At 43.3% G+C, this 27,727-nt stretch overlaps 3 protein-coding genes across 4 annotated transcripts; all 3 read left to right on the top strand.

Annotated features, from left to right (window-relative positions):
- The first annotated feature begins 1,582 nt into the window (after positions 1–1,582).
- LOC132076578 (CARD- and ANK-domain containing inflammasome adapter protein-like) lies at positions 1,583–3,850 on the top strand. The gene has a single exon (XM_059477707.1). It carries the CDS (start codon positions 1,583–1,585, stop codon positions 3,848–3,850), a length of 2,268 nt encoding a protein of 755 aa, XP_059333690.1.
- A 1,682-nt stretch (positions 3,851–5,532) lies between these two features.
- On the top strand, positions 5,533–23,929 carry MYSM1 (Myb like, SWIRM and MPN domains 1). Of its 2 annotated transcripts, none has more exons than XM_059478450.1 (20): positions 5,533–5,621; positions 7,463–7,538; positions 7,732–7,802; positions 8,058–8,135; positions 8,262–8,288; positions 8,802–8,880; positions 9,399–9,497; positions 10,097–10,848; positions 11,658–11,788; positions 12,647–12,750; positions 13,596–13,673; positions 14,756–14,844; positions 15,157–15,211; positions 15,290–15,340; positions 16,162–16,236; positions 17,224–17,412; positions 17,589–17,721; positions 19,693–19,798; positions 19,921–19,975; positions 20,772–23,929. In XM_059478450.1, exons 1-20 carry the CDS (start codon positions 5,563–5,565, stop codon positions 20,928–20,930), a joined length of 2,466 nt encoding a protein of 821 aa, XP_059334433.1. In that variant the 5' UTR covers positions 5,533–5,562; the 3' UTR covers positions 20,931–23,929. The 2 variants fall into 2 exon arrangements, with proteins under 2 accessions (XP_059334433.1, XP_059334432.1); XM_059478449.1 differs by having other exon boundaries at positions 19,918–19,975.
- Positions 23,930–26,542: 2,613 nt separating this feature from the next.
- On the top strand, positions 26,543–27,472 carry TACSTD2 (tumor associated calcium signal transducer 2). The gene has a single exon (XM_059478699.1). It carries the CDS (start codon positions 26,543–26,545, stop codon positions 27,470–27,472), a length of 930 nt encoding a protein of 309 aa, XP_059334682.1.
- Positions 27,473–27,727: the final 255 nt, after the last annotated feature.

The raw sequence follows: 27,727 nt of genomic DNA, 5'->3' as shown, positions 1-27,727 counted from the left end.
TTTCCCAGTCCCAGAGTTCACAACGTTCCTGCAAAGGTGATCAAGGATTGCTACCTCTGTTTAGCACGGGAAGAATAATAATGACAACGTGAAGATCCCATTTCCCCAAACCGAGTGAGGACTGATTTACTCTAGCAGAGAGAGATCTTTAGGACTTGGGTCGGTCACATCTGAAGATGAATAATTTGCAGCTTATAGACCGAGTCAGTGGCAGATTTGGGAACACCATTCAGTCCACATTAAACATGCTATGAGTTAACAATCATTAAGTAAATGACAAAAGTTTTGCTATTCTTGGTGCATTGCCCTTCTTTGCATTTCAGAGGAATTACTGGGCTCTTAAATTGGCTGTCAAATTCGCTGACTTGGTAACTGGCTGGCTTTCAAAATATATATTAAAAGCCTTGCCTTTTGCAGCTATTTCTTCAATAAAAATTTTTTTTAATAGAATAAATTTTGCGATCTTACTTATAAAGTTAAAATCAACAGCAAAACATTAAAAGTCTTATCAGCCACCTTGTACATGCTATTAAAGAAAATACATGCAAAGGGAGCAGGACCTAGCAGAAAGGGCACTGAACTAAGAAACTGAAGGCACAATTTCCCATTTGCTTAAATAAGGTCAAGCTTTCGCCTTTTCAGCTCATTTTACCTCCAGCTTTCCCCAAACTTTGTAATCTCAATTTCTCTCTCAATTGGTTTCAAAATGTGTGGATAATTACTATTTTATTTCCTTCTCTTCCACATGGAATTGAAACACCAATAAGTTAAATTAATTACAGCTAGATCCCAAGGTCCTACATCCATATGGAAGACTACACAGATTTGAAGCTCTAATTATACTTTAAATATTGCACACTGAATCACATGCCTTGATCCACCTCATGTAAAAGAATTAACTTCCAGACAGACTCTGGGTTAGAGCAGGAATGACAAGCTAAATGGCCTTAAATATACCCCTGACTGGAGCTGTAGCTCATATTAGAAAGGCTGGATCACTTTTTATAACCAGCTGCTTATACAGTTTATTTTTATCTGGGTCTTTATGCTTTTATTTCATTACATTATAGGGTTTTCACCTGCATAGCTGGCAGAGTGCACTCTCTCATTTCAGATCATACAAGGTGTGTGATCATGGCAACAGTAACTATGCTGTGAATTTTCTTTTGTCATGTTTAATTGACTGGTCATTTAGGAACCAGCTTGGCCAGAGGAACAGAGAAACTCGACTAACAGCTATCTTCTATTCAAACATCAGATTCACAAAAGCATTTTTTAAATCTCTAATTATGAATTAAAATCTGGAAGAAGCTTTCCAAGTGAACTATCTTAACATATCACAGACTTTTGTTTTGTTATTAAGCTGTACTCGTTGCTAAGGAAGAACAGAGAAGATCAAAGGACTTCTAACAATCAGAAACTCAAAGGTGAGGGAGTTTTGATTTCTTTAAAGATTTAGCACTGACCTACAATGGTTGTTAGTTCATAGTTCTATGAAAAGACTGAAATTATGTGAGCCTGCTTTGCTATTTCGTATTTATTTCCATCAAACAATACCTCAATTCACTTTTTGATTAGCAACATGATCAGGCATTCAAGCAGCCTGTTTACAAACCCATATGCAATTCAGGTCCTAAGGACTAAAAAAGAAGAACTTGTACAAGGCATAAATGACCCAGAGCAGCTCCTGCACTGGCTGGTAGAAAATGGTATTTTTACCCCAGAAAAAAAGCTGGTCCTGAGTTTCTACAGGACACGAACAGCAAAGAACTCTCGGGTGTTAGACATACTCATTTCTCAAGGTGAACGAGCCTGCAGGCTCTTTTTTTATCCATGTTTAAAGCAAGTGGAGCCAAAACTTTACAGCAAGATAAGAAAATACGTCAGTGAAGTAAATGAAAGCATTGGAGATGCCAGAAGACAGTTGGTTGGGTATTTACTTGAAAAAGATAAAGTGTGGTTTGAAAACAGCAGCGAGCAGCACCAGGGGAATAAAGACAGACCTGGGGGAAAAAAGCACAAAGGGGCTCTTAAGAAGAAAGGAAAACAAACTCCACTTTCAAGGGCAACAAAGCCTAGAAAAGATTCTGCTGCTGTTGACATCTTTGCTGCAGTAGCTAAAGGCTCCCTTCCTGAGTTAGAGAAAACACTGAAGGACAGTGACCTCAATGTGCTAAACCCCTCCAGTGAAACACTTCTGCACGTTGCAGCTGCTCATGGCCATCTCTCCATCGTGGCACATTTGCTGAGCAAAGGTGCAAGGACAGGTGTGAAGGACAGGAGAGGGAGAACAGCCCTGCACAGGGCTGCTCAGAAAGGCCATGGAGGGGCAGTCAGGCTGCTTCTCCGAGGTGGGGCTTCCATGCACACTCTGGATGTGGAAGGCAAGACACCGCTTCACTGGGCTGCAGAGAATCACCACAGCCACATAGTGAGCATGCTCCTGAAAGAAGAGGCAAGGAGCTGCAGGAATCAGCACACCTTCTTACACATGGCAGCTCTTAGAGATGAGAGCAGCTTGGCCAAAATGCTTTTAGAGGCTGGTGCCTCCACTGAAGGAAAGGATGAGAGAGGACAGACTGCTCTGAGTTATGCTGTTTCTCAGGGATATGAAAACACTGCAAAAGTCCTTCTAGAAGCTGGAGCCACTGTTGATTCCAACACGGTTGAAAGAGCCTTCAACAGCAACCACCCATCCATCTTCAAAGTACTCCTGGAATATTCTAAAGATTTGTCTGCTGACATAATGGAGTTAGCTCTTTTTAGAGCTGTACAGAAGAATCTGCACAGTGTTGTAGCAGCTTTAATTGACAGAGGCACAGATGTCAATGCCCACAACAAAAAGCACTACACTCCTTTGCTGCTGGCCTGTGAAATGGGCAAAGCAGAGTCAGCAGAAGTTCTAATGGAAAAAGGAGCAAAGCTGGGAATAAGGACTCCTGCTGCAGACACAGCTCTGCACTTGGCAGCGCAGGCTGGGGCTGCTGCCATCGCAGCTCTGCTGCTGAGCAGGGGCATGGACGCCAACCTCAGGAACCAGGCTGAGCAAACCCCGCTGCACGTCGCCGCCCTCCGGAACCACGGGGCCCTCGTCGGGCTCCTGCTCAGCGCTGGGGCCAGAGTCAACGCTGTCACCAAGGACTCTGCCACCCCCCTGCACATCGCCAGCCACAGAGGCCACGCTGATGCTGCCCGACAGCTGCTGCACCACAAAGCTCCCGTCAATGCTCAGGACAAGCAGGCAAAGTCCCCTTTGCATCTGGCTGCTGAGCAGGGACACAGAACACTGGCAGAGATGCTCCTGAAGGCCAGAGCTGACCCCAACGCACAGGACAAGGAGAAGAAAACTCCCCTGCACGCTGCAGCTCTGAGAGGACACGTCAGCATCGTGGAACTGCTGTTGGCTAAGAAGGGCAGAGCTGGAGCTAAGGACATGGATGGATGCACCCCGCTGCACTATGCCACCGTGAAAGGAAACACAGACATCCTAAAACTTCTGCTGGCCGCGGGGAAAAACAAAAATATCAACGACAGAAACGTTTGGAGGAAGACAGCCCTGCACATTGCAGCAGAGTACGGACATGGAGAGCTGATAAATCTCCTCCTGGGCCACGGGGCTGCCATCAATGCCTTGGACAGCAGCAGGGACACTGCCCTGCACTGTGCCTGCAGGGCCGGGCACCTCAGCGCTGTCAGTGCCCTCCTCAGCTGGGCACAGGGGGAAAAGGCAAATGTACTCGCTGTCAACAGCCTCAGAAAAACCCCACTGCAAGTAGCAGAATGTAACAAAACAGAAAACCAGGCTCAAATTTTAACACTGTTGAGAAAGAAAATGTTAATAGCAAAATGAAGATGTAAAGGAAAAAACTTTGCATTTAAGTGCAGAATTCTCTTTAATGTAATTTGGATAGTCCTAATGTGGAATATGATTGAGAATTATGCTTGAACTGGCAGAATTAAATTAGCAAAGGGGATCTTGGGGAAAAAAGGATCTTAAAGACACTGTTAAACTCTTAAGTACTGAGTAGTCTTCTGCTTCTCTCATGAATCACTTATTTGGGATCTATATAAAATGTTCTTGCCTTATAAACATTGTGTGTGAACTCTTCTAGTATAAATCAAGACAAAGACAGAAAATATCTTTTCATATATCTGTGAATATTAGCCTGTATGGATAGCTTAGTTAGGCACTGTTTGGCAAAATCACAAGTTAAAAAAAACATCTATTATGAACATGAAGATGTCTGTATTTCCTCAAGGTATTCCTGAGACTATTAACAATTATTTTTCTTTCTGTGTTTTGTCATACTATTGTCTAGATTTTGTATTTGTAGATAGAGAGAACAAAACCCATCACATTTGCCATTTATTAATTTCACTTTCATTCCAGCACAAAGACAAAATATGTAGAATAAAAAGGTTGCAACAGAGTTTCTTGGTTCAAAATATTTGTATTGAGATGACAACACAAATATAAACAGAAACACTTTCTGAATCAACAGAAAGTTCCCTGGGGTTATTTCCCTAATAATGATAATCAATGATTACACTTCCCTTCAGATTACAAACCATGTTACCACAAACACCCAAACACCTTTTGAGAAACAAAACATGGATTTAAGAACGCATGAGATAAAGCTGAGTTTTGTTATCGATAAAACAACACCTTAACCTGACCCTTGCAATGCCCAGTGAAGGAACAGACATGACCACGAACTTGAAGGACACAGGGGCACACAGCCCATGTGGGCTCAGAGGATCACAGAACAATTTAGGATGGAAAAGGACTCCAAGACCATAGAGTCAAACCTGAGAGCAATCATCACTTGTCAACCATGTCCAGTCTTTTCTTAAACACCTCCAGGGATGAGGACCGAATCACCAACCTGGGCAGTGTTCTAATGTTTAATCACTTCTTCTGTGAAGAATTTTTTTCCTAATATCCAATCTAAACCTCCCCTGGTGCAACCTGAGGCTGTTTCTTCTTGTTCTGTCCCTTGTTCCCTGGGAGCTGAGCCTGATCCCCGGCTAACCCTCCTGAGGGTGCCCCTCACCAGCACCCACATCTCTGAGGGTGCCCCTCACCAGTGCTGCAGTCTCCCACCGCCGCCTCCCGCAGCCCCCTCAGGCCCCGCCTGACTGTCACCCTTTTCCCCTTGGCTCTCAGCCCAGCCATGTCCCCTCAGCGGTGGCCATGTCCCATCAGTCCGTCCGTGTCCCCTCAGTTCCCGGCCATGTCCCCTCAGTCCGGCCGTGACGCCTCAGCTCCCGGCCATGTCCCCTCGGTCCGGCCATGCTCCCCCTGTTCCCGGCCATGTCCCCTCAGTCCGGCCGTGACGCCTCAGCTCTCGGCCATGTGCCCTCAGTCCAGCCGTGACCCCCCATTTCCCGGCCACGTCCCCTCACTGCCCGGCCCTGTCCCGCAGCTCGCCGCCCGCCCCAGCCGCCCTGCGCTCCGCCTACCCCAGCGCCATCTCCGCCTCCGCTCTTCGGGGCTCTGCTCCCGCCCATCTCGGCGCCGCCGGGTCCGCCCCTTCCCGCGATAGCGCCGGGCCCGCTGTCATGGCGGCGGCGGAGGAGCCCGAGGTGGACATCGAGGGGGACGCTGCGGCCGCGCCGGGGTGAGTGAGGGCCGCGAGGGGCTCGCTGCGGCTCGGCCCGCGCGCCCCGTGCCCCGCGGCGGGCGGGCGGGCAGCGTGAGGGGAGAGCCCCTCATGAGGGGCGGCCCGGGCCGGGCGCTTCCCGCCGCTCCGGGAGAGACCTTGGAGTGTCACGGGGTGCCCGTGGAGAGGGGGCAGCGCCGGTGCGGGGCATCGTCGGGAAGGGCGCAGAGAACGGGGCTGTGATAGCGCTGGTGTGAGGAGAACCGCCGTGATGGGATCCCGCAGAGCCCGGAACGGCGCTGCGAGGCTGCTGGGAGAATCCTTAAAATACCGATGGAGAAGGTGCTGGGTTGTGTAACTGTGTTAGCGAGGGAGGCTCAGGAAGCTGAACGCCCGGAGGGAGGTGCAGAAAACGGGTTCTTGGAATGTTAGGGACTAGAGAGGACATTGAAGATCTTCTAATCCCAACCCCCCTGCCATGAATAGGGATATTTGCCACTAGACCAGGTTGCTCAAGGTTTTATTCAGTCTGGCTTTGAACGCTGCCAAGGCTTGAGCATCCACAATCTCCCTGGGTAACCTGTGCCAGGGCATCGCCATCCCCAAGTAAAGAATTTCTTCCTAGTATCTAACCAAAATTTCCCCTCTTTCAGTTCGTACTCATTAGTCCTTGTCCTATCGCTACAGTTCCTGCAAAGGGTCCCGCTCCAGCTTCCCTGTAGCCCTTCCAGACAGTACAAGTTTGCTATCAGGTCTCCACACAAGCTTCTCTCCTCCAGGCTGAGCAGCCCCAGCTCTCCCAGCCTGTCTTTGTCCTGTGCTCCAGTGCTCTTATCAACATCGTGGGCTTGCTCCAACACTTCCATGGCCTCCTTATGTTGGGGACCCAGAGCTGGATGCAGCACCTCACTCCAGGTGAGGTCTCACCAGAGCAAAGCCCTGCTGGCCGTGCTGTTTTGATGCAGCCCAACATTCCAATGGCTTTCTAGGTTCAGCAAATTCACAGATAAGGGATGCTGAAGTGAGTAGGCAGTGACTGCAATGTCTCAAATCCAGCACTTGCAGCTGCTGGAGAGAATGAGAGGTTTGTAGCAGAGACACACTGCCCTCAAATAGCCCCTGCCACTGCTGCAGACAGGCTGCTGGCAAAGGGGGCTCTTGATCCCACCCTCTCCAGGGTATGCTCTAAAAGAAGGAGTTGAATTGATCCTTGGACATGGAGATTCATCCTGATCCTTTATCCTATGAAGAGATGTTTGAAGTGCTGCACAAAGCAGTTGAGAGCAGTAGGTTAGTTTAATTTAGTAGCACTGCAGGGAATGTAGGGCTAATTAGTCTTCAGACAAGACAATGTTCTGGAAGTAAAGATTTTTGAAAACAAGTACTTACACAAATTCATAAGGAGATCTTATGCTGCATGAAAATAAAAAGAAGTTGATCAGTGATGTTAATCAGTGACAGATCTCTCATTAGTAGTTATTTACAGAAATGTAAACTGGATGAAATCTCCATGAGCATGAGGTTAAATATTGGAAAGACCTGGCCAGGGCTTGGAGCAACCTGGTCTGGTGGGAGATGTCCCTGTCCATGACAGAGGGTTGGATTGAGATGATCTTCCAACCAAATCATTCCCAAATTTTACTCTATGGCTCCAACAACCCTGTATGACAGGATTCTATTAAACCTTGTGCAAGCAGGAGCTCTCCTCAGCAGAAAAAGCAGTTTGCCTTTAAGAAGTCCTAAGAAAATGCTTTTACCTTATTGGGGGTAAGATGTAGAAATGTTAAGTGGAGATAATACAACTCAATGACATTGAATATTAAAAATAAAATGGTTCTGAGCACTGGAATCTCTTTCAGAGATCATGAAAACACAGCATCAAGCCTGCTGCAGGATCACTATCTTGATTCATCTTGGAGAACTGGCAACAGTCTTGTAAGTATTTTTTTAGTCAATGCTGCTTGTGGCAAGGTTATCAGAGCTTCTGTGTTCCCTCTTCTCTCCATGTACATGATGTTTTAGGTTTTTAACCACTGCTTCTTCCTTAATTTCACAAACTACTTCTTGTCAGCACTCAAGTACAGTGTGACAGAATTGAGATATTAAAATGTGCTTTTGTTGTTTGCAGCCCTGGACGTTGGACAGCAGCATCAGTGAAGAAAACAGGGCTGTCATTGAGAAGATGTTGCTGGAGGAAGAGTATCCTTTTGCTGATTTGGGTTTATGTTTTCCTGTAGAATGCCAAAAAACTTCTTATTTCCAAAAGAACTGGACAAATCTTTGCCTGTTAAGGTGACTGAAGCCCTGTCAACTTCTAGGTAGATGGCAGAAATCCTGCAGTATTTGTTTCTACAGCTGGGTAATTCTGAAGCAGTGTAATTTACCTGATTACTAAAATTCTCACATGTACAAATATCTCTGATGCCTTGAAAACTTACTTAATTACTATTTCAGGTATTATTTATCTAATAAATCACTTTCTGAAAAAATATGGCTCAACCAAAAGGAGGTGGAGAAAAGATCTATGAAAAGGTAAGGTCTGGGAAAATTCTTAGTTAGCTGAGTAGAAATGAAAAATCTTTCTAAAATCCTTCTTATTTGCTGGATGTGCACCAGCAGCACAATTACTAATTTTTATTTTCACTCTTGCATTTGCAGCCCACATAAGAAAACTGGAAAAGTCACGTATGTACATTTAAACAATTGAATTGTATTTTTAAGTGTGATGTCTGATTTTGTTTAAAATTTAATTTTTTATTTAAAAAAAATTAAAGTTTCTTTTTTTTGACTGTATAAAAATTATTCAAGAGACCTTTCAACAGGAAGAAATATTATGTGTAACAAGAGGCTAGAGTAAACCAGGTTTTGGGGAGTTTTTTGGTAGCACAGTAATCTTTATGATAAAAATTTGTTAATTCTAGTTGCCTTTTCACCTGAACTTTTCTGTTGCCTGCTATGATGTATTTCTGTGCCATTGGTCACTGATGAATGTTGAGTTGCTTTGAATCTCCCATCATGACGGAGAAGCTGATGTGATTCTCAGTATTTTATTTATGAGTCACATTCATGTTTAGAACAATACTTTGAGTTTTGCCAAAGATGGAGAATAGTCCTTCCATCAGAGGGTGCCTTGAGTGACTGGGATTGGAGAATGTCTGGATTTGGGAAATCACTGATTTCTGCTTCCTGCATTCCCAGGGTGCGCTCACCCACAAAATCACCTGGCTGTTCCTTGAAGTGGACAGCAGAGGAAAAAGAGCTGTTTGAACAAGGACTGGTGAGTTTGTTTATAAATATATAATATTTTAAATTGAATTAATGAGTTTATCTTGAACAGTAAAGTACTTGAGCTGAATAAGCAAGTTGTATAATCACAATGCTGCATTAACTATGAGAAGTATATTAGAGTGTGTTCTGAAGGCAAATCAGGTAATAAAGTAAAATCCTTACTCTGCAAACCTTACAACCTTTACTGTTGTAAGGTCTGCAGAAATTATATGGTTGTGCCAATTGTAAAAGGGTTTGCTTTGCCAAGCACAAGGATTCCTTGGGATAACAGGCAGCAGAGTGCCTGAAATGGGTGAAGAAGATTCTTCAGTTAAGAATAAGAATAATTCTTACTACTGGATGCAGTTCTCTTCTTGGTAGAACATAAATAGTGAGGTTCTTTACCATGGGTTTGCTGTAGTGTTTGTGCATTTTAATGAATAATGAGGTTTTGAGCTCATTTGACACATGCAGTGCCATGTCTGGGATGTCACAGTTGGGGTCACTTCCATGAGCTTTGAATTTCAGGTGAAATTTGGCCGCAGGTGGACGAAAATTGCCAAACTGATCGGCACTCGAACGGTTCTGCAAGTCAAGAGTTATGCTCGGCAGTACTTCAGGAACAAGGTAAATGGAGCATCCCTGGGGCTGGCAAAAAGGTGTTTGCCCATGGGTAGCTTGGTTTTAATCTGTCTTTTCAGGGCACTGCTGTCAAAGCATGTACTCTATTCATTCCCAAATTCAGAGAAGTGGAATATCATTATTTGCAGATTTAAATGTGAAGTCAGACCTGGTTTCAAATTCCTAGAGTGACCACTGGTTTTATTGCTGGTATAACTAAATAATAAATGCAGTATAATTGTGGTCCCTTACACTGTTGGTTGTTAGTCTGAAAATACTGGTTTTCTATTACACAGCTCTTTCTGCTGTGTGTTGTAGATTTAGCTTCAGCCTTATTTGAGATTTCATGGGCTTTAAAAAGGAATAACTACTTTCTAGGGCTTTTTGACTGGAAATACATGCAAATTTATACTTGGCCTAGAGTATATTTATAATGCTGTCTAAAAGTCAGTTGCAATGGATTAAAACGTAAGTTAAAACGATAAATTGAAGAAGAAACACTTCAGAATATCTGCTATTCAAATAAAACAGTCCTGATTATTTGGGAAGTAGATGATTTTTTTGGCTTGTTTTCCCCTCCTAAAAGTGATTTATATTTTCCTCAGGCAAAAAATGGTGATTCAGAAAAAGAAGAGCAAAGTCAGTGTGGGAGCAGCCTTCCCATGGAAGATGGGGCAGGAATGGAAGCTGGAAGCTTGAGAGGCCGTGCAGACCCCAACCTGAACGCGGTGAAAATCGAGAAGCTCTCAGATGATGAGGAAGTGGACATAACTGATGACATGGATGAACTGCTCACTCCTGCCTTCCAGCAAGAAACAGGAAAATCTGAGTTATCTGTTATCCCAAAAAGTCCAGTTGAAGAAACAAAAGCAGTGGAACAAGGAGGTTTTTCATCTGCTGGCCACAGTTCTGCAACTGCTTTGCCTAAAGAAGATCCTCAGCACACCAGGCCAGAGACAGTGGATACTTTGGTATTTCCTGCTGTGGCAGCAACGTGTTCCCAGCACCTGAATGGGGATAAATCTGTGAATTTGGATTACCAGCAGTACAACAATCTTGTTGAGAAAGCTGAGCAAAGTGGACCTGTCACATGTCCTGCACAAGGAACCGATCAGGAGCTCAGTGAGGAGCAAAGAGACCTGGCTGATAATGGATTGCTTTTTCCTTCTCCCTGCCAAGGGGATGAAGACCATCAAGAGGAAGCAGAGGAGCTGAAGCCACCTGATCAAGAAGTGGAGGTTGACAGAAGCATCATTCTGGAGGAAGAGAAGCAAGCTATTCCCGAATTCTTTGAAGGGCGCCAGGCCAAAACACCAGAGCGTTATTTGAAAATCAGGAATTATATTTTGGATCAGTGGTAAGATGCATTAATTTCTTTTACTGAAATAAGTGATTAAGATGTCCTGGTCTGATGTAGTTAAAACACTACTTAGCACTAATAGCTTACTTCTGAATAGAGTGAAATTAATTGTATGGTAGCTTGCCAGTGAAGAACATTCATTATTAATACTTCTTTTGCATCTTCCTGATTTTTTTCTCTGGCATTCTGGAAGCTGAGCAATGAAAATACTTTGAAGCATTAAGAAAATGAATGTTCTGTACCAGAACAGGCTGCATTTATTTTGGCTGTGCTATTTCCTTGCCATTTTTGCCATCCTATGCATAAGAATGGTTTTAACAAATGGTTCCTTAAAATAACCAATGGCATTAATTCCATAGCCCTGCCTTTACAGAAAGGCAGCAAGAAGCAATAGTCTGTGCTAGAGCAAATAGTGTTGACCAAAGGAATGCCTCAAATCAAGAATCAATTTGGACTGGTGCTTGTGCACTTAAATATTTTATATTCCATCTGCACAGGAGTGGTGTAAGGAAACATAGTGACTTGTGGTAGGAGGCTCAAGATAATTTGGCTGCCAGTTTTGGTTTGTGCTTGCTTTGAAGCAGAAAGAATTACTGAGTTTAGCTCTGTCCTCATTCAGTTGTCTTGTGCTCTGACAGCTTCTAGTTGCAAAGAGAGACTAAAATTCCATTCGACACCAGAGAAGTGTTGAACTGAGAAGGAAAATAAATGCACAGAGAGTGAAAACAGGACCTCAGTTAAAGTCCCCCAATTCCTTCATCCCCCATGGTTTGTTCTGCTGTGTGACCAGGTGTGCTTTGTTTTAGGGAGAGATGCAAACCCAAATACCTGAACAAGACCTCGGTGCGGCCCGGCCTGAAGAACTGCGGGGACGTGAACTGCATCGGGCGCATCCACACCTACCTGGAGCTGATAGGAGCCATCAACTTCGGCTGTGGTAAAGATATTGCTGTTAGAACAGTCAATGCAGAGCCTCTTCTGGTGCAGGGACTGCCCAGCTCTAGGGTGTGCTGCTCATTCATCCATGCTAGGAAGGACCTTCTGGCAGATCTTCCCTCATAACTTTGGAAAATCTAGAAGAGCTTGTAACTTATGAACACAATTAGAAATTTTAGACTTACGCCAAAACTTCTATTTTTTCTTTTTATTTCCCGTTCCCCGTGTTTAATCACACACCAGTTGGTGGGATGTGTTTTGTTTCATGCTTTTCTGTGTGTCCTGATACCAGCTGTGTCTGAAATTCTGCCCTTCTTATTAGGTAGAATTCAAGTAATTGTTTCTTTTCCCACAATAAATTGTAACAATTTTCTAAATAAATACCAATGCCTTCAGGGCTACATTTTAAACAAAATCCTCAGGACTACTTCATCCTGAGGGCTACTTTTTAAACAATGCAAGTGTTAAAATTAGGTGAACTGTTAAAAGTGAATGTGCGTCTGTACCTTGATGTTGGTTTAGAGGCTCTCAATGAGTTTTGGTCTGAATGACAGTCACCTCGGAGAGGCGCAATGTCCTGCAATTACATTTTGTCCAAAGTAAAGTTTTTAAAATTTATTTAGAAGGAAGAAGGAGGAGAAGAGGAGGTTTTGTTGTTTTAAAAGTATGGTGGGAGAGGGCTACATCACCACTCAGAATTATGACTACCAAGAGATGTCTTTGCTGTGAGGGTTCTGTTTGTTTTCTCCCTGTGCCATTTGCTGTTGTCACTTACCCGTGTCACTCCTGTGTGTGTGTGGCAGTGCTGAGCAGCCCTGAGCTCTGCTGACACGGGAATTGTCCCCTGTGTGTCCTGCAGAGCAGGCCGTGTACAACCGGCCCCAGCCCGCCGACAGGAGCCGCTGCAGGGAGGGCAAGGACACGGTGGAAGCCTATCAGCTGGCCCAGCGCCTGCAGTCCATGGTACAGCCTGGGGGCAGCGGGGACAAGGGGAAAACCCTCCCAGCCTGCATTTATGTACAAGCCAGGGCACCTCAGGGAATGTCTCCTCTCACTCAGGTTGCAGTTTCCTTAGGGTGCCCTGTGATTTGGGGGTCAGTCTTGCTTCAGGTACTTCACTCAGCTGTCTTGCTGGCCTTCCCCTGCAGCCTGAACCCCCTCTTCCCCATCATTTATTAGTCACAAAATAGTAAAGTGCATTGCAGTGTGTGATTAAGTTGCTTGCATTTCAATACAGTAGGTATATGTTATGGCTTACTGAGAGCCCTGTGCACACAATTAAATGCAGCAGTAACTAATTTATAACTGCATGAATTACCAAGGCTTGCCAGAGTTAATTTTTATATTCACACTTAATGTAGCATTTTTAAGTACTTCACAGCAAAGTAAATCAGTTGATGAGAGGAGAACTAAATCAATCCCACTTTAAAAATAATAAATTGAAATGTAAAGAACTGTAGCATACACTAAATGTAAACACACTGAGTTTATAGCTTTGTGTGTTGTCTGAGCATTAATTCAGAGCTGGATATCAGTACCCTGGTGCTGTCAGGGGTGCTGATATTCCATGGAACACTAACAGGCTTTACAGCCTCAAACTCCAAAAACTTTACTGATGATAATTCCTGGGGGATCATGAGCTACTTAATTCTACAGAAATCTGGGGTGTTCTTTATTTTCTGGGAACATGTTGGAGTGTCAGTACCATTGCTGGGGCAGTGGCCTTTTGGACAATGTTCTTTGGCTGCCTGGATGAAGGAATTAAGTTTTGCCAGGGTAATTTGACTCATGGTGGTTTCTTTCCTCAGCGCACGAGAAGACGGCGAGTGCGGGACCCGTGGGGAAACTGGTGTGATGCAAAGGATTTGGAAGGACAGACATTTGAGGTAACCCTCCTGTGTTTTAACCTCACCTTAAATCCTCACCTTAAAATCACCTTAAATTACCAGGAATCAGTTCCTGCTAATTGCTGGCTGGTGCTGTTGCATCAAACAGACAAGGGAACAGTTGTGTCATAGGGATTCAACCTCTCTTGTGGAAGTGTAATTTGAAAGTACTGCAGCAGCTGCCACATCTTCATGCTGATTAATGCAGCTGCATTTGGGGTTTGCACAAGGGTTTTGTGCCCATAAAACTCATTGCCTTGTCTTGTAGGAGATTTCATGACCCGTTGCTTTCAGTTAACTGCCTTTAGGGTAACAGTAGGGGATGGGAGAATAACATTTAAATGTTATTTTTTCAGTCCTGTATGGTTTCCTTGTGCTCATTATGCAGGTGATAATGAGTTCCTAATATTAATTCTGCTACTAGCAATATCCCCAGTAATACTGTGGTTTATTAAGTGCTTAAAAAATTCATGCAAGGTTAAATATTTTATGGGAGAATTGGAAAGAAAATGCATGTCTGTTCCTACAATTACAAATTGCATCAAAAGTGAAGAACTATAAACATCCAATTTTTCTGTATACAAAGCCTTCTTAATTTTCAACCTTTCAGTAATTGCCTGTAACAATTACTACCATAATGATATCATGGCATACCTGTTTTTGAGTGACTGTGGGTTAATAATTCCAACACTTCCTGTAAAATACATATTTGAATGGAAACAAAGGTTGAAAACACCCCTAAGGAGGGGGCATGATAAATTCTGGCTGTGGTTTGTAATGGCAGATGGTCACACCTGGATTTACACCTGGTTTGTGATGTGGGCTGTGATTTTACTGAATTTGAATGATTTGGAGAGTGAGAGAATTCTCTTATCAGGCACCTTGTGGACCTGATCTCAGATTGTCATTCCTTCCACACTGCTTGGTTCTGCCATGGCTGTTGCCTCTATCCTGAGTAGTCTTGTAATACACAAATTATATTAAGAGGGCAGGGATATCAAGAATTTGTTCTGGTTTTGCAGTCAGGGCTGAAAAAGCACTTCAGCCATTGAAACATTCAAGTTTTTAAAAAATCTTTTCAGCATCTCTCAGCTGAAGAATTAGCAAGAAGGAGAGAGGAAGAAAAACTGAAACCTGCAAAATCTTCTAAAGGTTCAAGACAAATCAAAAGGTATTTGATCACATCATGTTCAAACATAGATCTGCCAGAAATGGAACAAATGTCCTGTAAAATGTCAGGCTGGAACCCTGCACAGCATTAATATGTATCCTGGTCTGAAATAGCAGGGATGCTTTTCAGATGTTCTGTGCTGGAATTCAGGAGTGTGGGAAGTGATATTTTGGTATTTGGCGTCCTAGTATGGGATGAGAAAATCCAGTGAAGACAACAAGGATATTCCTCCTCTGTCAAGGAGACAGTGGGAAACTTGAAAAGTTTCCTGACTGTCCTACATCTTTAGAGAAATTTTCTTTCATTTTATAGTTCCTTTGATCCCTTTCAGCTGATACCATGCTGTTTGTTCACGGAAGAAAAGCAGGTATGTACCTCTGAGTGAATTACTGAGAGGGCTCCATTGCTTGGGTTACTTTTCTTATCGTTGTGTTTATCATTTCAGGAGCCCTTTCAGGTGAAAGTGTCTTCTGAAGCACTTTTAATAATGGATTTGGTGAGCATTAAGTTTTATCTTTCAAAAAGCTGTGATGTGTGTGCTGTGGGTTTGGTTCTTGTTTTTAATGAGCAACATAAGACAAAGAAATTAAAACAGAGAAGCTGTGGCTGCCCCATCCCTGGAAGTGTTCAAGGCCAGGTTGGGTGGAGCTCTGAACAACCTGTTCTAATGGAAGGTGTCCCTGTCCATGACAGGGGGGATAATGAGAAAATCATTAAGGTTCATTTCAACCCAAACCATTCAGTGATTTTTTTCCAGTCAGACCTAGAAGTGAGAATCTAGTATTAAATAAAGCCCCTAAAATGAATGGGTTTTGTATTGTGCTAAATATACAACTATTGATCTTCTAGAAAAACTAATAAGAGCATTGCTACTTTACTGAGAGCTGTACTACTTACTACTCTCTGTCATACTTTAACTCTAATTTGCTTAAAGCTACTTTCTGAAACAGACTGCCCTTCTGAAATTTATGGCTTCATTTTCTCCCAGTCTGAGAATTGATTTTGTGTTTGCAAAGCAATGTGTGGGTTTTTTCCAAGAATAACAGGCTGTACCAAAATGTGTGCAGTTGTTCAGCACTGCCCAGGCTGCAGTTTTTGAACTTCCATACACATTGCCTTGTGCATGGAAGTGTTGCACCCTTGCACTACATCTGTGGTGTGTATATAATAAGCAAATTTAATCTTTTCTGTTTGCTTTAAATGGAAGTACTGGGTATTTGAGAGTCTTGAGTTTTCTTTCTACATATCCTTGAGAAGTCACTGCCTTGTGAGAAATCCCACAACTTGGACTTTACTACTTGTTTGATTTTATTCCAGCACTCTCACGTGTCTCTGGCAGAAGTGATTGGGCTGCTCGGTGGAAAGTACTCTGAAGCTGATAAAATTGTGGAAGTAAGTGTTTGTCTTTTCACATTTTCTCTATTATATTAAAACTGAAATGATCATAGTTACACTTTGAATAGATGTAACTTATTTCTAAAAGGCAATTAATATATATTAAAGTTGAAATTCATTACTGTAGTCTTGAAATATGAAAGTTAAGCTTACGCTCAAGTATCAACTGCATCATGAGCAAGATCTGGTAAATGCCTTTTAAAACTCTGTAAGTTTTCTGTAACTGATTCACAGAATTCACAGAATCACAAGGTTGGAAAGAGACCTTCAAGATCATTGAGTCCAACCCAGCCCCAACACCTCAACTAAACCCTGGCACCCAGTGCCACATCCAGGCTTTGTTATTAAACACACCCAGGGATGGTGACTGCACCACCTCCCTGGGCAGCCATTCCAGAACTTTATCACTTTTTCAGTGAAAAACTTTTTCCTAATATCCAATCTGTATTTCCCTTGGTGCAGCTTGAAGCTGTGTGCTCTGGTTGTGTCAGAGCTGCCTGGAGAGAGCCCAACCCCACCTGAGCACAGGCACCTTTCAGGGGGTTGTGGAGACTGATAAGGTCACCTCTGAGTCTCTTTTTCTCCAGGCTGAACACCCCCAGCCCCCTCAGTGGTTCCTCACAGGGTTTGTGTTCCCAGCCCCTCTCCAGCCTGTTTGCCTCCTTTGGATGTGCTCAAGTGTCTCAATGTCCTTCCCAAGCTGAGGGGTTAGAGCTGGACACAGCACTCAAGGTGTGGCCTCACCAGTGCTGAGTACAGGGGCAGAATGACCTCCCTATTCCTGATCCAGGCCAGAATACCATTGGCCTTCTTGGCCACCAGGACACACTGCTGGCTCATGTTCAGCTTTCCTGTCCAGCCACACCGTCCCCAGCCTGTAGCACTGCAGGGGTTACTGTGAGCAGAGTGCAGGACTGTGCTACAATAACCCCTGCAGCCTGAGGAGGCTCCTTGCGCTGGTGCAGCCGGGTGTTCTCTCCCCAGGTGTGCACAGCAGAGCCGTGCAACAGCCTGAGCACAGGCCTGCAGTGCGAGATGGACCCGGTGTCGCAGACTCAGGCCTCGGAGTCGCTGGCAGCGCGCGGCTTCCGCGTGATCGGCTGGTACCACTCGCACCCCGCCTTCGAGCCCAGCCCCTCCATCCGCGACATCGACACGCAGGCCAAGTACCAGGTACGGCACGGACACACCAACGCCCCGCGGCCTCAGGCTCCCTGGGCTTTGCACTGCTGCACCAGTGTATTTACACAGCTCGGCGGGAATTGACATAAAAGCTGTTCTGTAGGTTTCAGCTTTGCTGCTCTCAATAAGACTGGATTTTTGTATGTGGTGTTTTTGGTGTTTTTTAGAGCTATTTCTCCAGGGGTGGTGCCATGTTCATCGGGATGATCATAAGCCCTTACAACAGGAATAATCCTCTTCCCTATTCCCAGATCACCTGTCTGGTCATTAGTGATGAGATCAGTTCTGATGGTTCCTATCGTAAGTACCCCTATTTAATCCAGTGTCTTAATTCTTTGGGTGTTAAGGGGAAGATGTCTGGTTTTGATCCTGAGAAATCAGTATTTTGTATTTATATTGGTAATATAATGGCATTACATAAATGGTGTCATTTATAATGGCAACATATGCTGGATAAACACAGGAATTTCACTGCAAGAATAAACCTGTGGGTTGTCTGTGCTGTCAGAATAGGAATATACAACTATATATATATATACAGCTATAATATATATACAGCTATATATATACAACTAGAATATACAACTATATATATATACAGCTATAATATATATACAGCTATATATATACAACTAGAATATACAACTATATACAACTATACAACTATATATACGACTATACAACTATATACAACAATATACAACTATATACAACTATATATATATACAGCTATAAATACATACAAGATTGATCTTCTGTGTTAGTAGTTCTCACAATTCCTCAAAGAAATGAAAAGATTGGGACACAGGTCCCTGTTATTTACATACAGAATCCATGTGAACAGCTTAGAAACTGTTTCCCATGTCTTACTTGGCCTGCATTACAACATTCTGAACAGATTCTCTGCTCAAGGAGACAGAAGTAAATAGCAAAGAACTGGATGCTACAGTGGTCAAAAACTCTTAATTTTTGAGTAACGTGGCATTCAGCAGGTCAGAGGATCAAAGAAATGTGCCAGCTGTCCAGGGGAAGACAAGGCATGAAGGCTGAAATGGTGCTGGCATGAACCCCCACCTAAGAGAACAAATTCCTGATTAAAAATACCATTGGCATTTCATGAAATCAGGGTCTTTTCCTTTCTTGAACAGTTAAGGACATACCACATAAAAATGGCTGTATTGCAAGTGATGATCAGATCTTCTGCTCTTTTCCTGACATGGATTTGAGGAAAATTCTCCTGATAACAGTAGATGGTTCTGGTACCTGCCTATTCTCTCTCCTCCTCCCTCTATTTATAAAGTCCAGGTTTTTGCATCCACACTCCAAGGTTTCCAGTACTCTTGGCACATCAGTAGCCAAGGCCTTGTGAGCCCACAGTTTTTTCTGTTTTTTCCAGTGGAAGCAGACAAGGGAGCCTCACTGCAGTCCTGGGGCAGGGGCAGCAGTGGCCACATCTGTGCCCTATTCCTGTTTGCCACCCTGAGACTCCTGCATTTCATCCTCCTCTCCCACACATCCCACCTTTGTGGGGGAGAGTTAAAATACTGATAAACTCTGTTACCCTGAGAATTAGACATTTTTGTAGTCCTGTGCATTTTCTGTCAGAGGATTTCAGATTTCTGTTTAGCTCCTGAAATCAAGGTTTTACAAAATGCCATCTCCTCTGGCTCTTTGGAAATTATTTACTGAAATGTACAGTCTCTTTCTTGCTCCCTGATTTTTGGTAAACTAATTGTGTTAGGCAAATAAGTTTTTGATGATTCTTTTAAAATATTTTCTAGAATTCTCTTCCTCCACCTGCAGTAAACTAGAAGAATTTCTTCAATTCTGAGCAAATTTCCTTTGAAATTGAGAACAATAGTCAGCACTTCACCATCAGCCCATTCATACTGAAAAACCAAACCTTTTTTATTAATTTAATAACCATATAACTCTTACACTACAACAGTGCAACTAAGTTAGAAACACTCAATTCAATTTTTAATTTCTGAGTTTGCTGTAGATTTCTGTCCTTCCTTATGGAATGGGAATTGGCAAGGGCAGGGAGCAGAAAAGATTTGTTCCTACTCCCACCAGAATTAAATTTGGAATCCAAAACACATCATCCTTTAACCTCCTTAATGTTGTCAAGTAACAGAGCTACAGGCTTCTGCAGGCAGTAATAAATGAGGAACAGTTATGGGGAGGGAAGGGATTGCACCTAAACTGAACAGGAAAAGAAACAGTGGAGTGTAGCAGAAACACTGAATAACGATCTTCAATTGCTTACAGGCCTGCCCTACAAATTTGAAATGGAACAGATGTTGGAGGAGCCTCAGTGGGAATTAGTATTTGAAAAAACAAGGTGGATAATTGAGAAATACAGATTTTGCCACAGGTTTGTGTCCGCTTCTGTTACAAACAGCCAGGTTGGAATTTTTATACATTTATTGTTACGTTTCAGTCAAGACCCATGGCTGCTTTCTCCAGCACTCCTGTTTGTTTTTCTTCCCACAGCAGTGTCCCCATGGATAAAATTTTTCATAGAGATTCTGACCTGACTTGTTTGCAGAAAGTAAGTTTTCTTCTCTTAACTTTTTTATGGTAGATGTGTTTTTAAATCCAAATCTGTTTCATGTCAGAAGTCACCTGGAGTTACACTTTTACAAATCAGAGATGTAAATTAATGATAATAAATTATTTTTGTGGCACAGCTTATTTACTTAAAACACAGTGAAAATAAAGATCCTCCTCTCAGAGAGGTGGGGATGGTTATGTGCAGACACCAAGTTTGACCCTCAGTTTGGAGAGGAGTTAATGGCAATTAATTACTCAGGTCTCTCCTCAGCATTTTGTGTGCTTTCAGTGTCAAGACCTGCACATGTCTCAGGAGCAGATTTGGCCTTCCTGGTCCTTTGTTCCATCAGTAAAATAATGCTGTGCCATGTTTGTCATGGATAATAGGAACTTTAATTTTCCAGTGTAGTCACTGCTCTGGAGCTCTGACTGGTGGCAGCTGTACCATTATGGCACAAACAAGACACAAACTCTGCCCAAAGCAAAAGACATAAACAGAAAACTTGCACACAGTAATTGTACACATTGATTTTTTTTTGTTTCTTCTCAATGCATCTTTGCTTATAAAGTGTAAATTTAAACTTGAGTTGGTAGAATGCTCTGAAATGTAGTTGTTGGGTAATTGGTTTTAAAGACTTGGGTTTAGATCACCTTGTTCCTTTTAAATTTATAATGTACAAACACTTTTTGTAGTGCTCATCCTAAATAAATAAATAAAAATCTCTTAACAATACTTACCACATAAAGAGGGGGGAAATGACAATTTAAAACAGATTTCCTTTTCTTTTGCCTAGCTTTTGGAGTGCATGAGGAAGACTTTGGGCAAGGTAACAAACTGCCTCATCGCTGAAGAGTTCTTGACTCAGATAGAAAACTTATTCCTTTCCACATACAAGAGTGAAAAAAATGCTGAAGGAAGTGAGAATGAACATTCACAAGAATTACCAGTGTGATGGTTTTGGAATTTTGATTTAATTTTTGAATTTCTTCCCCTCCTCTCCATTATGTCAGCTCTTTCAGAATTGTTATCCCTTTTAGTAGTGACTGTTAAGAATCCAGTGTCATCTCATGGTTGTGGTTGAAAAACACTTTGAAGGCTCCTGATGTGTGACCTGTGTGCCTGAGGAATGTTAATGCTGATGAGTGCCATGGAGGTAATGATTGACCAGCCTGGTGTTTGGGAAGGAGGACACCCTGTCAGGAATGCTGTGCATCAGTCTGCAAGGAGAGCTTGTCCTCTCTCAAGTCTTTCAGTTTGGGAATTTTCTCTAATGTTTTTATCTACAAGTGCACCTCTAACTCAGAATGGATTTGTTCCTTTGCTTTAGGGAGTGTAAGTTTGACTGAGTTCACAAAAGGAAAACTTAACTGAAATGAGAGTTTTGTAGCTCAGAGTTTCCTGGTGTCCAGTAAGAAGTTTCATCCAGTTGCAGCAAAATACATCACCCAATTCCTTTTTTTACTATTATTTTTCTTATTACTTTTCCCCATTGATTTTGCTGGTCAAGTAGCTTTTTGGCATATTCTTTGCCATCCTGCTTATATATTGGGGAGAAAAAGCTGATGAGTTTCATGACTTCTCAGTAGTGGCTGTGCTTGTTTCCAGTGGAAATGATAACTCCTGTCTTACTACAGGTTACCTCTTTGTGACCTTCCATTCTACAGGGAGGTTTTATGTTGTTCTCCAGATCATTGTGGTTTGTCCACTTCTAATTGCCACTGTTTCCTGTGGAAACCAGAGCTCCTGACTGATGGCAAACTGAGTGCAACAAGCAGAAAAGGATTTGTGTTTTTGAAGAAAAATAATCCCCACTTTTATATTCAGAGTCTTCTCTATAATGTACAGTTCAATAGAAAAACATTTGTTTATATCAGTTCCTCAGTTATGATTTCATACAGGTATATATTTAGATAAATCACTCACAGATTGATCTTGATTGAGAAGTTTCCTGATTGCAAATTGGAAATGTTTCATGAGCTGTATCACTGTGAATATTTTTAGAAAAAAAATGTGCTTTAAATGTTGCTCTCTAAATACTAAGGAAACTTGACTTGTCTACAGGTATTACTATTTCCACATGTTTATCTTGGGCAGAGTTTCTCAGAGAGGCCTAAAATATATTTGAAAGTTTCAAGCAAGACTTGGAGTTTATATCTAGAGGGGAGACAATGGACCCAATTTTTATTTTAAGGAAATATATGTGTGTGTTATATATATATATATATATATATATATAGTTCTACATAACATAAATGGAATTTTGAGATTTGATATGTTTCAACTTTTTGTTTGTATAAAGAGTTTGAAAAGCTTTAAAATCATAGAGTTGCATCCCAAGGAGGGAACTCCTTTATGGGAAGTTAATGTTATATTTTTATCAGGCCTCATGAGTCCCTCTCACTTAAGGGGAGGGAGCAGAACCTGAGCAGATGAAAATGTGAGTCCTTGAAATTCAGAGATTTTCCCACTTTTAAGAGCTGTGGACTCAGAAGTGCTGGTGGGTGTTGTGTGCTCTCTCTATGTTCAGATGTGCTGGTGCACAGCTGTAGGCCCCACTACTGTGTGTAATTTATCACTTGGTGTAGCCACCTCTCTCTGGCTGTTGGCTCAGTCTGCATTTGCTCTAAACTCTCATCTCTGGGGCTTCCTGACCACCACTGTTGCAAGGATTCCTGGATTCCTGGCTGGGCTGCACTCCAGGTGGGACAGCATTCCTCCTCCTCAGTCATGGGGAGTTGTGTTGTTTGCAGTTTTGCAGTTTTCTGGAAAATCTCCCAATGTCACTGTCCTGACAGTTCCAGTTAGAGCTGCTGGGAGGAGAATTTTGAACACATTTTGTCACAGCATCATGAAGCAGATACTGCTCATTGTTCACACACAGTTCCCAGCCCTTTAGGGGTGGGTCAGGATTACCCAGGTAGTGCTGACAATGTCCTGGCTGCTTCCCTCTTTAGTGATCACTGAGGTAAAGTCACACAGTTGTATTATTGTATTTAACAGTGGTGTTATGTAAGGAAATTTTTGAGGAACCCAGACTTTTGAAGTGATTTTTCTGAGGACATGGGCAGGATTGAGCCTTTGTTATGCACATAAAAGCTCCAGAATTCCAAGTGTTTGTTGCAGGGTGGTGTGGAGAAAATACAGTGCTTGTTCCATCAGGATCCAGTCTAGCACACAGAATTCTGTAGGAATTGGAAAGAGCACAGTTGTGATGCTGAGTAATGATTTTGTTGACAGGAGGCAGGGTAAGAAAATAAACTAACCTACTTTTCATCATTTAGTTTCACTGAGTGGTTAATGAGATGAATTTGGAAGTTGCATGCTTCCCAGGAAATAAAACCTGTTTAACTAATATACCAGTTCTACCAAACACATTTTAGGCATGAAAATTTTGTATTTAAAAGCTTTTTTGTTAACATCCATGCTTTGTTTCAGTGGACCTGTGCAGACTAATCTGCTGTTTCTTCCATAGGACCAGCGTTACACCTTACCAAGTTGTTGCTCAGGACATGAGAAATCATTGAGTAGGGGGTAGAATGATACACTTAAAACTGGAATTCAACAGGTTGGGAAATGAAAAAAGGAATTAACAAAAGCCAACAAAATAAACCCAAACAACCCCTCCCAAGATGTCATTTCTGGCAAATATCCTTCTGGGCATTTGTTGGCTGAATCATGTTTTGCTTTCCCAGTTACCAGCAGTGCTGCCTCACAGGGATGCAGATCTTGTGTGCAAGGGGAGGGAATATCCCTACTTTTATTTTTTTTAAACTAACCAACTTGCCAAAAACAATTCAGTTGAAAAATCCAAAATCCATAACCAAGTAAAAAGTTAACACTGTTGCCATTGATATTCATTCAGGACTTTTTTCCTTTGCTTGCTTCTCTGCTGTTCCTGCCTGATGACAGACAAGAGTCTACTAATAAAGGCTGCACATGCAATACCCAGAACGACGTGTGTATTTGTAACATCTTGTCTCTGGAACGTCTTTGTGCCGTGTCGGTGGCACTGAGCGAGTGCCAGAGTAAAGCTGTGTTCCAGCAGAGGGAGCTTTGTCACAGCAGCTGCGGGAGAGGTTCGGAACTGGGAGCGAAACTCTCCTTAGCAGTGTGTTTGGTGAATTTGCGCCAGGGAGCGCATCCGGGCAGGAGCTGTTTCCCTCCTTGTTTTACAGCCGCTGTGCTTTAGGCTCCATCAGCAGATGATCCAGGGATGCTGGGGCTGGGATGCTGGGATGGTACCCCAGCGTTCGGCTCACACGGCACAGTCCTGAATCAATGGGAGGGGTTGGCAGGGGCACATCCTGGAGGAAAGATCCCTTTCCATCAGCCACATCCCCTGCTCGATCCGATCCAGGTGTGCTGGGCAGGGCTGAGCCATGAGGGCGGGGAGGCTGTAGGGCCAAGAGAGGCTGTGGAGGAGGACAGTGCACCCCAAAAGGAGGGTGTGGCACAGCTGAGCACCCCGAGTGTCTGCACAGGAGGCAGAGGTGCTGTGCTGGTGCTGTGCCCCCCAAGGAAGTGAGGGATAAGGATTTCATCCATCCCCACGGGAAGCAGCCGGTGGTTTAACATCCCAGTGAGCACTGTAATCACGTGTGATGCTGGACAAAGTATTTAATGGCCTAGATAAAAGTATTCGGGTTGTTTAATTGCTGCTTTACATAGACCTACTGCCCTACTTTTACAAGGTTTAGAATTGTGCTGAGAAATTGTTTCCATGGAAGCAGAGATCACTAAAGAAATAATGCACTCCACATTTTCTACAGGATTATTCCTTTTACAGCCTGCTGTTCTAAATAATTAACTCTTGTAGTACTTTTGCAGCTTAGCATGGATTAGAAGAAATAATACTTTTTTTGGTGTCAAAGAGGCATTACATTTTTTATTATGTATAATATATATAAGTAGTTGTATATATATATATATACATATATATATGTAGTTGGAGATATATATAGTTGGAAAAACTTGTCTTTAAAATAAGTGTGTTCCTTTCTTATTTACAGAGGGTAAAATCCACCAATAAAAGAAAAAGTCAATGAAGAAGTGCACTTTTATTTTGAACTATATTTCACATTTGGCATTTAAATAATGTGAAATAAAATATAGACAAGATATGAGGAGGTAGGTGATAGTTAAATGGATTTTGACTTTGAAGGAGGGATGTGAAAATTAAAAGAAAAAAGGACATTATTGTAGTGTGGGTAAATGAATGACTCAGAAATGGGAAAAGAGTTGCTAAACTATTATAGAATCATCAACATGACAAATTGACTTACCTGGCAGTTTTAATAATAGTTTTAGCTGTAGATCTCAATTATTTTCCAAGAAAGCTAACTGCAGTTATTATTACCTGAAGGAATATCCAGATTGTGTCCTGCTTTGGCAGAGGGTATTTACATCCCATTTCCATGTGGAGCTCTGATTTTACACCCATTCCCTGGCAGGCAGGGTCCTTCCCAGTGTGCACAGAGCCACGAGTGCAGGAGCTGGCAGCTGCAAGTGGGGCAGTGCTCAGGTGAGCAGCTCCCAGGTAGGAGCTGACTGCAGGGCACGTGGCTGGGAGTGCAGTGCACACACTGCTCTGTGGTCATCACTGCTCTCAAAATAATGATTTATGAACAGTCTGACAGGGTTTGACAAATCAGATGAATGGGATTGACTTAATGCAAACTGGAAAATCTTCGTCAGCTGCTGCCAAAGCACATGGAAATGGTAAGACAGGTTTGTAGATCACTGGGAGAGTTGGGAGCCACTGGAGTGTTCTGTGAAAGGCATTATTAAAGTTCAGATTGAAAAATTTCTTAAGAAATAACAAACAACTTTGTAAGGGCAACATAAGCATGAAAATCAGTATTCCTAGTGCTGCCTTGGAATGAGCATGTGCCAAAGGGAAAGTGGAAGAGAAGCTTTCCATGCTGGAAAATGAGGCTGATTTCTGCGGGAGAGCAGCCATCAGCCTGGTCAGCTGTGGTTCCTCTTGGAACAGCAGTTGCCCCACGCAGCAAGCATCAAACTCCCAAAGGCTTTATTTAATAAAGCTATGAAAGTAGAAAGTCCATAACTGATTAGAATCTAGATAGTGGAATGATAAGAGATGCTGTGCAGTGAAAGACACAGGAACAACCATGATGGAGGTGGAGGAGTATAGGATTTCCTGCAGAAGTGGAAGAAACTCCTTAAACAGCTATTTGCATACAGTCCATACAAAGTCTAAATAAGAAAAAGGGCCAGCTGCTTGTCTTTAATCCATAACGGGAGCCCATGGCAGGAGCTTGGCTGCTCTTCCCTGTTGTTTCTTCATCAAGCAGGAGCGAGGGAGGCAGCTGGAGGCAGGTGCCACTCCCTGAGAGCTAACAGGGAGCTGGGAAGCTGTTGACTGGGATTTGGGAAGGAGATGGCAATTGTTTTGGAAGAAGAACCTGTTTGGTGGGTCTGATTTGAATCAATAAAGGGAGCAGCACGCCAGTGTGTAGGAATGAGCAGCCTCCATCAGTGGATTAAAGCTTTGGATGCTGCCTGCTGTCGCTCAGGACTGTATCTGTGCTTTTCTCCTGCACTATGGAGCCTCTCTTTGGGGTTGTGCTGGGCTTGATGCTGGCAGTCGCTTCACCAGCCCACGACAGCTGTACCTGTGCGACCAACAAGTGGGCAGTGTGTGCCCAGGACGGCCCAGGGAACTGCACCTGCAGGCTGGCAGGTTCACATCACCCTGTAGACTGCTCGACCCTGACTTCTAAATGCTTCCTGATGAAGGCAGAAATGATCCCCCTGAAGGAGAAGCGCCTCTGGAGACCTCCCCAGGCGGTGTCCGACAGCGACGGCATGTACGACCCCGACTGCGAGGACAGCGGCGTGTTCAAGGCCCGGCAGTGCAACCAGTCCAGCAGCTGCTGGTGCGTGAACACGGCGGGCGTGCGCAGGAGCGACAGGGGAGGCAGCAGCCTGAGCTGCAGCGAGCTGGTGCGCACCAGGTGGATCTACATCGAGCTGACGCACAAGAGGAGCTCCAGCGCCTTCGCCGTCCCCGCCGTGGCCAAGGCCCTGACGCAGCTGTTAGAGAGCAGGTACAAGCTGCACCCCAGGTACGTCGCTGCCATCAAGTACGAGCCCCCCCTCATCCAAATCCGCCTGGAGCAGAACAAGAAGCCCAGCTGGGATGTAGATATAGCTGACGTGGCCTATTACTTTGAAAAAGACGTGAACAATGACTCCGTGTTCCCATCCAACAGCAAATTAACTGTCTCGGTCAATGGAGATGCTCTGGCCATTGAGAAGCTCGGGATTTACTACGTGGATGAAAAGCCCCCAGAGTTCTCCATGAGGCAGCTGGGAGCTGGCATTGGTGCCGTGGTCACCGTGGTGCTCCTCACTGCTGGCATCGGCATCGCCGTGCTGCTCGTCCTCAGGTGGCTGCGCACAAGGACATATAAAAAATTTGAGTGTAAAGAAATGAGGGAAATTAAAGCCCCAAGCTTAGAGCTGCCCTGAGCTGAAAGAAGAATGGCAACTACAGGAAGAAAAGGGAAAAAGAAGGCACAAAATACAAAGAACAGACTCGGTGTATGTGATGGATTTGGAGTTTTTTCCTTCCTGCGGGAATTTGTACAGTGAATGTTCTAAATTATTCTTGTTTAGTAAGAATAAATTTTTGGGGTATAAATAAATTTGGGAGTCAGTTACCTAAATATTTTAAATGACTCCTGCTTTGGAGGGTAAGAAAACTGTTACAGCTGTCTATTTAAC

The sequence above is a fragment of the Ammospiza nelsoni genome, chromosome 9, assembly GCF_027579445.1.
Source record: "Ammospiza nelsoni isolate bAmmNel1 chromosome 9, bAmmNel1.pri, whole genome shotgun sequence".
Classification (NCBI taxonomy): domain Eukaryota; kingdom Metazoa; phylum Chordata; class Aves; order Passeriformes; family Passerellidae; genus Ammospiza; species Ammospiza nelsoni.
This window is presented reverse-complemented; position numbering and strand designations above follow the sequence as displayed.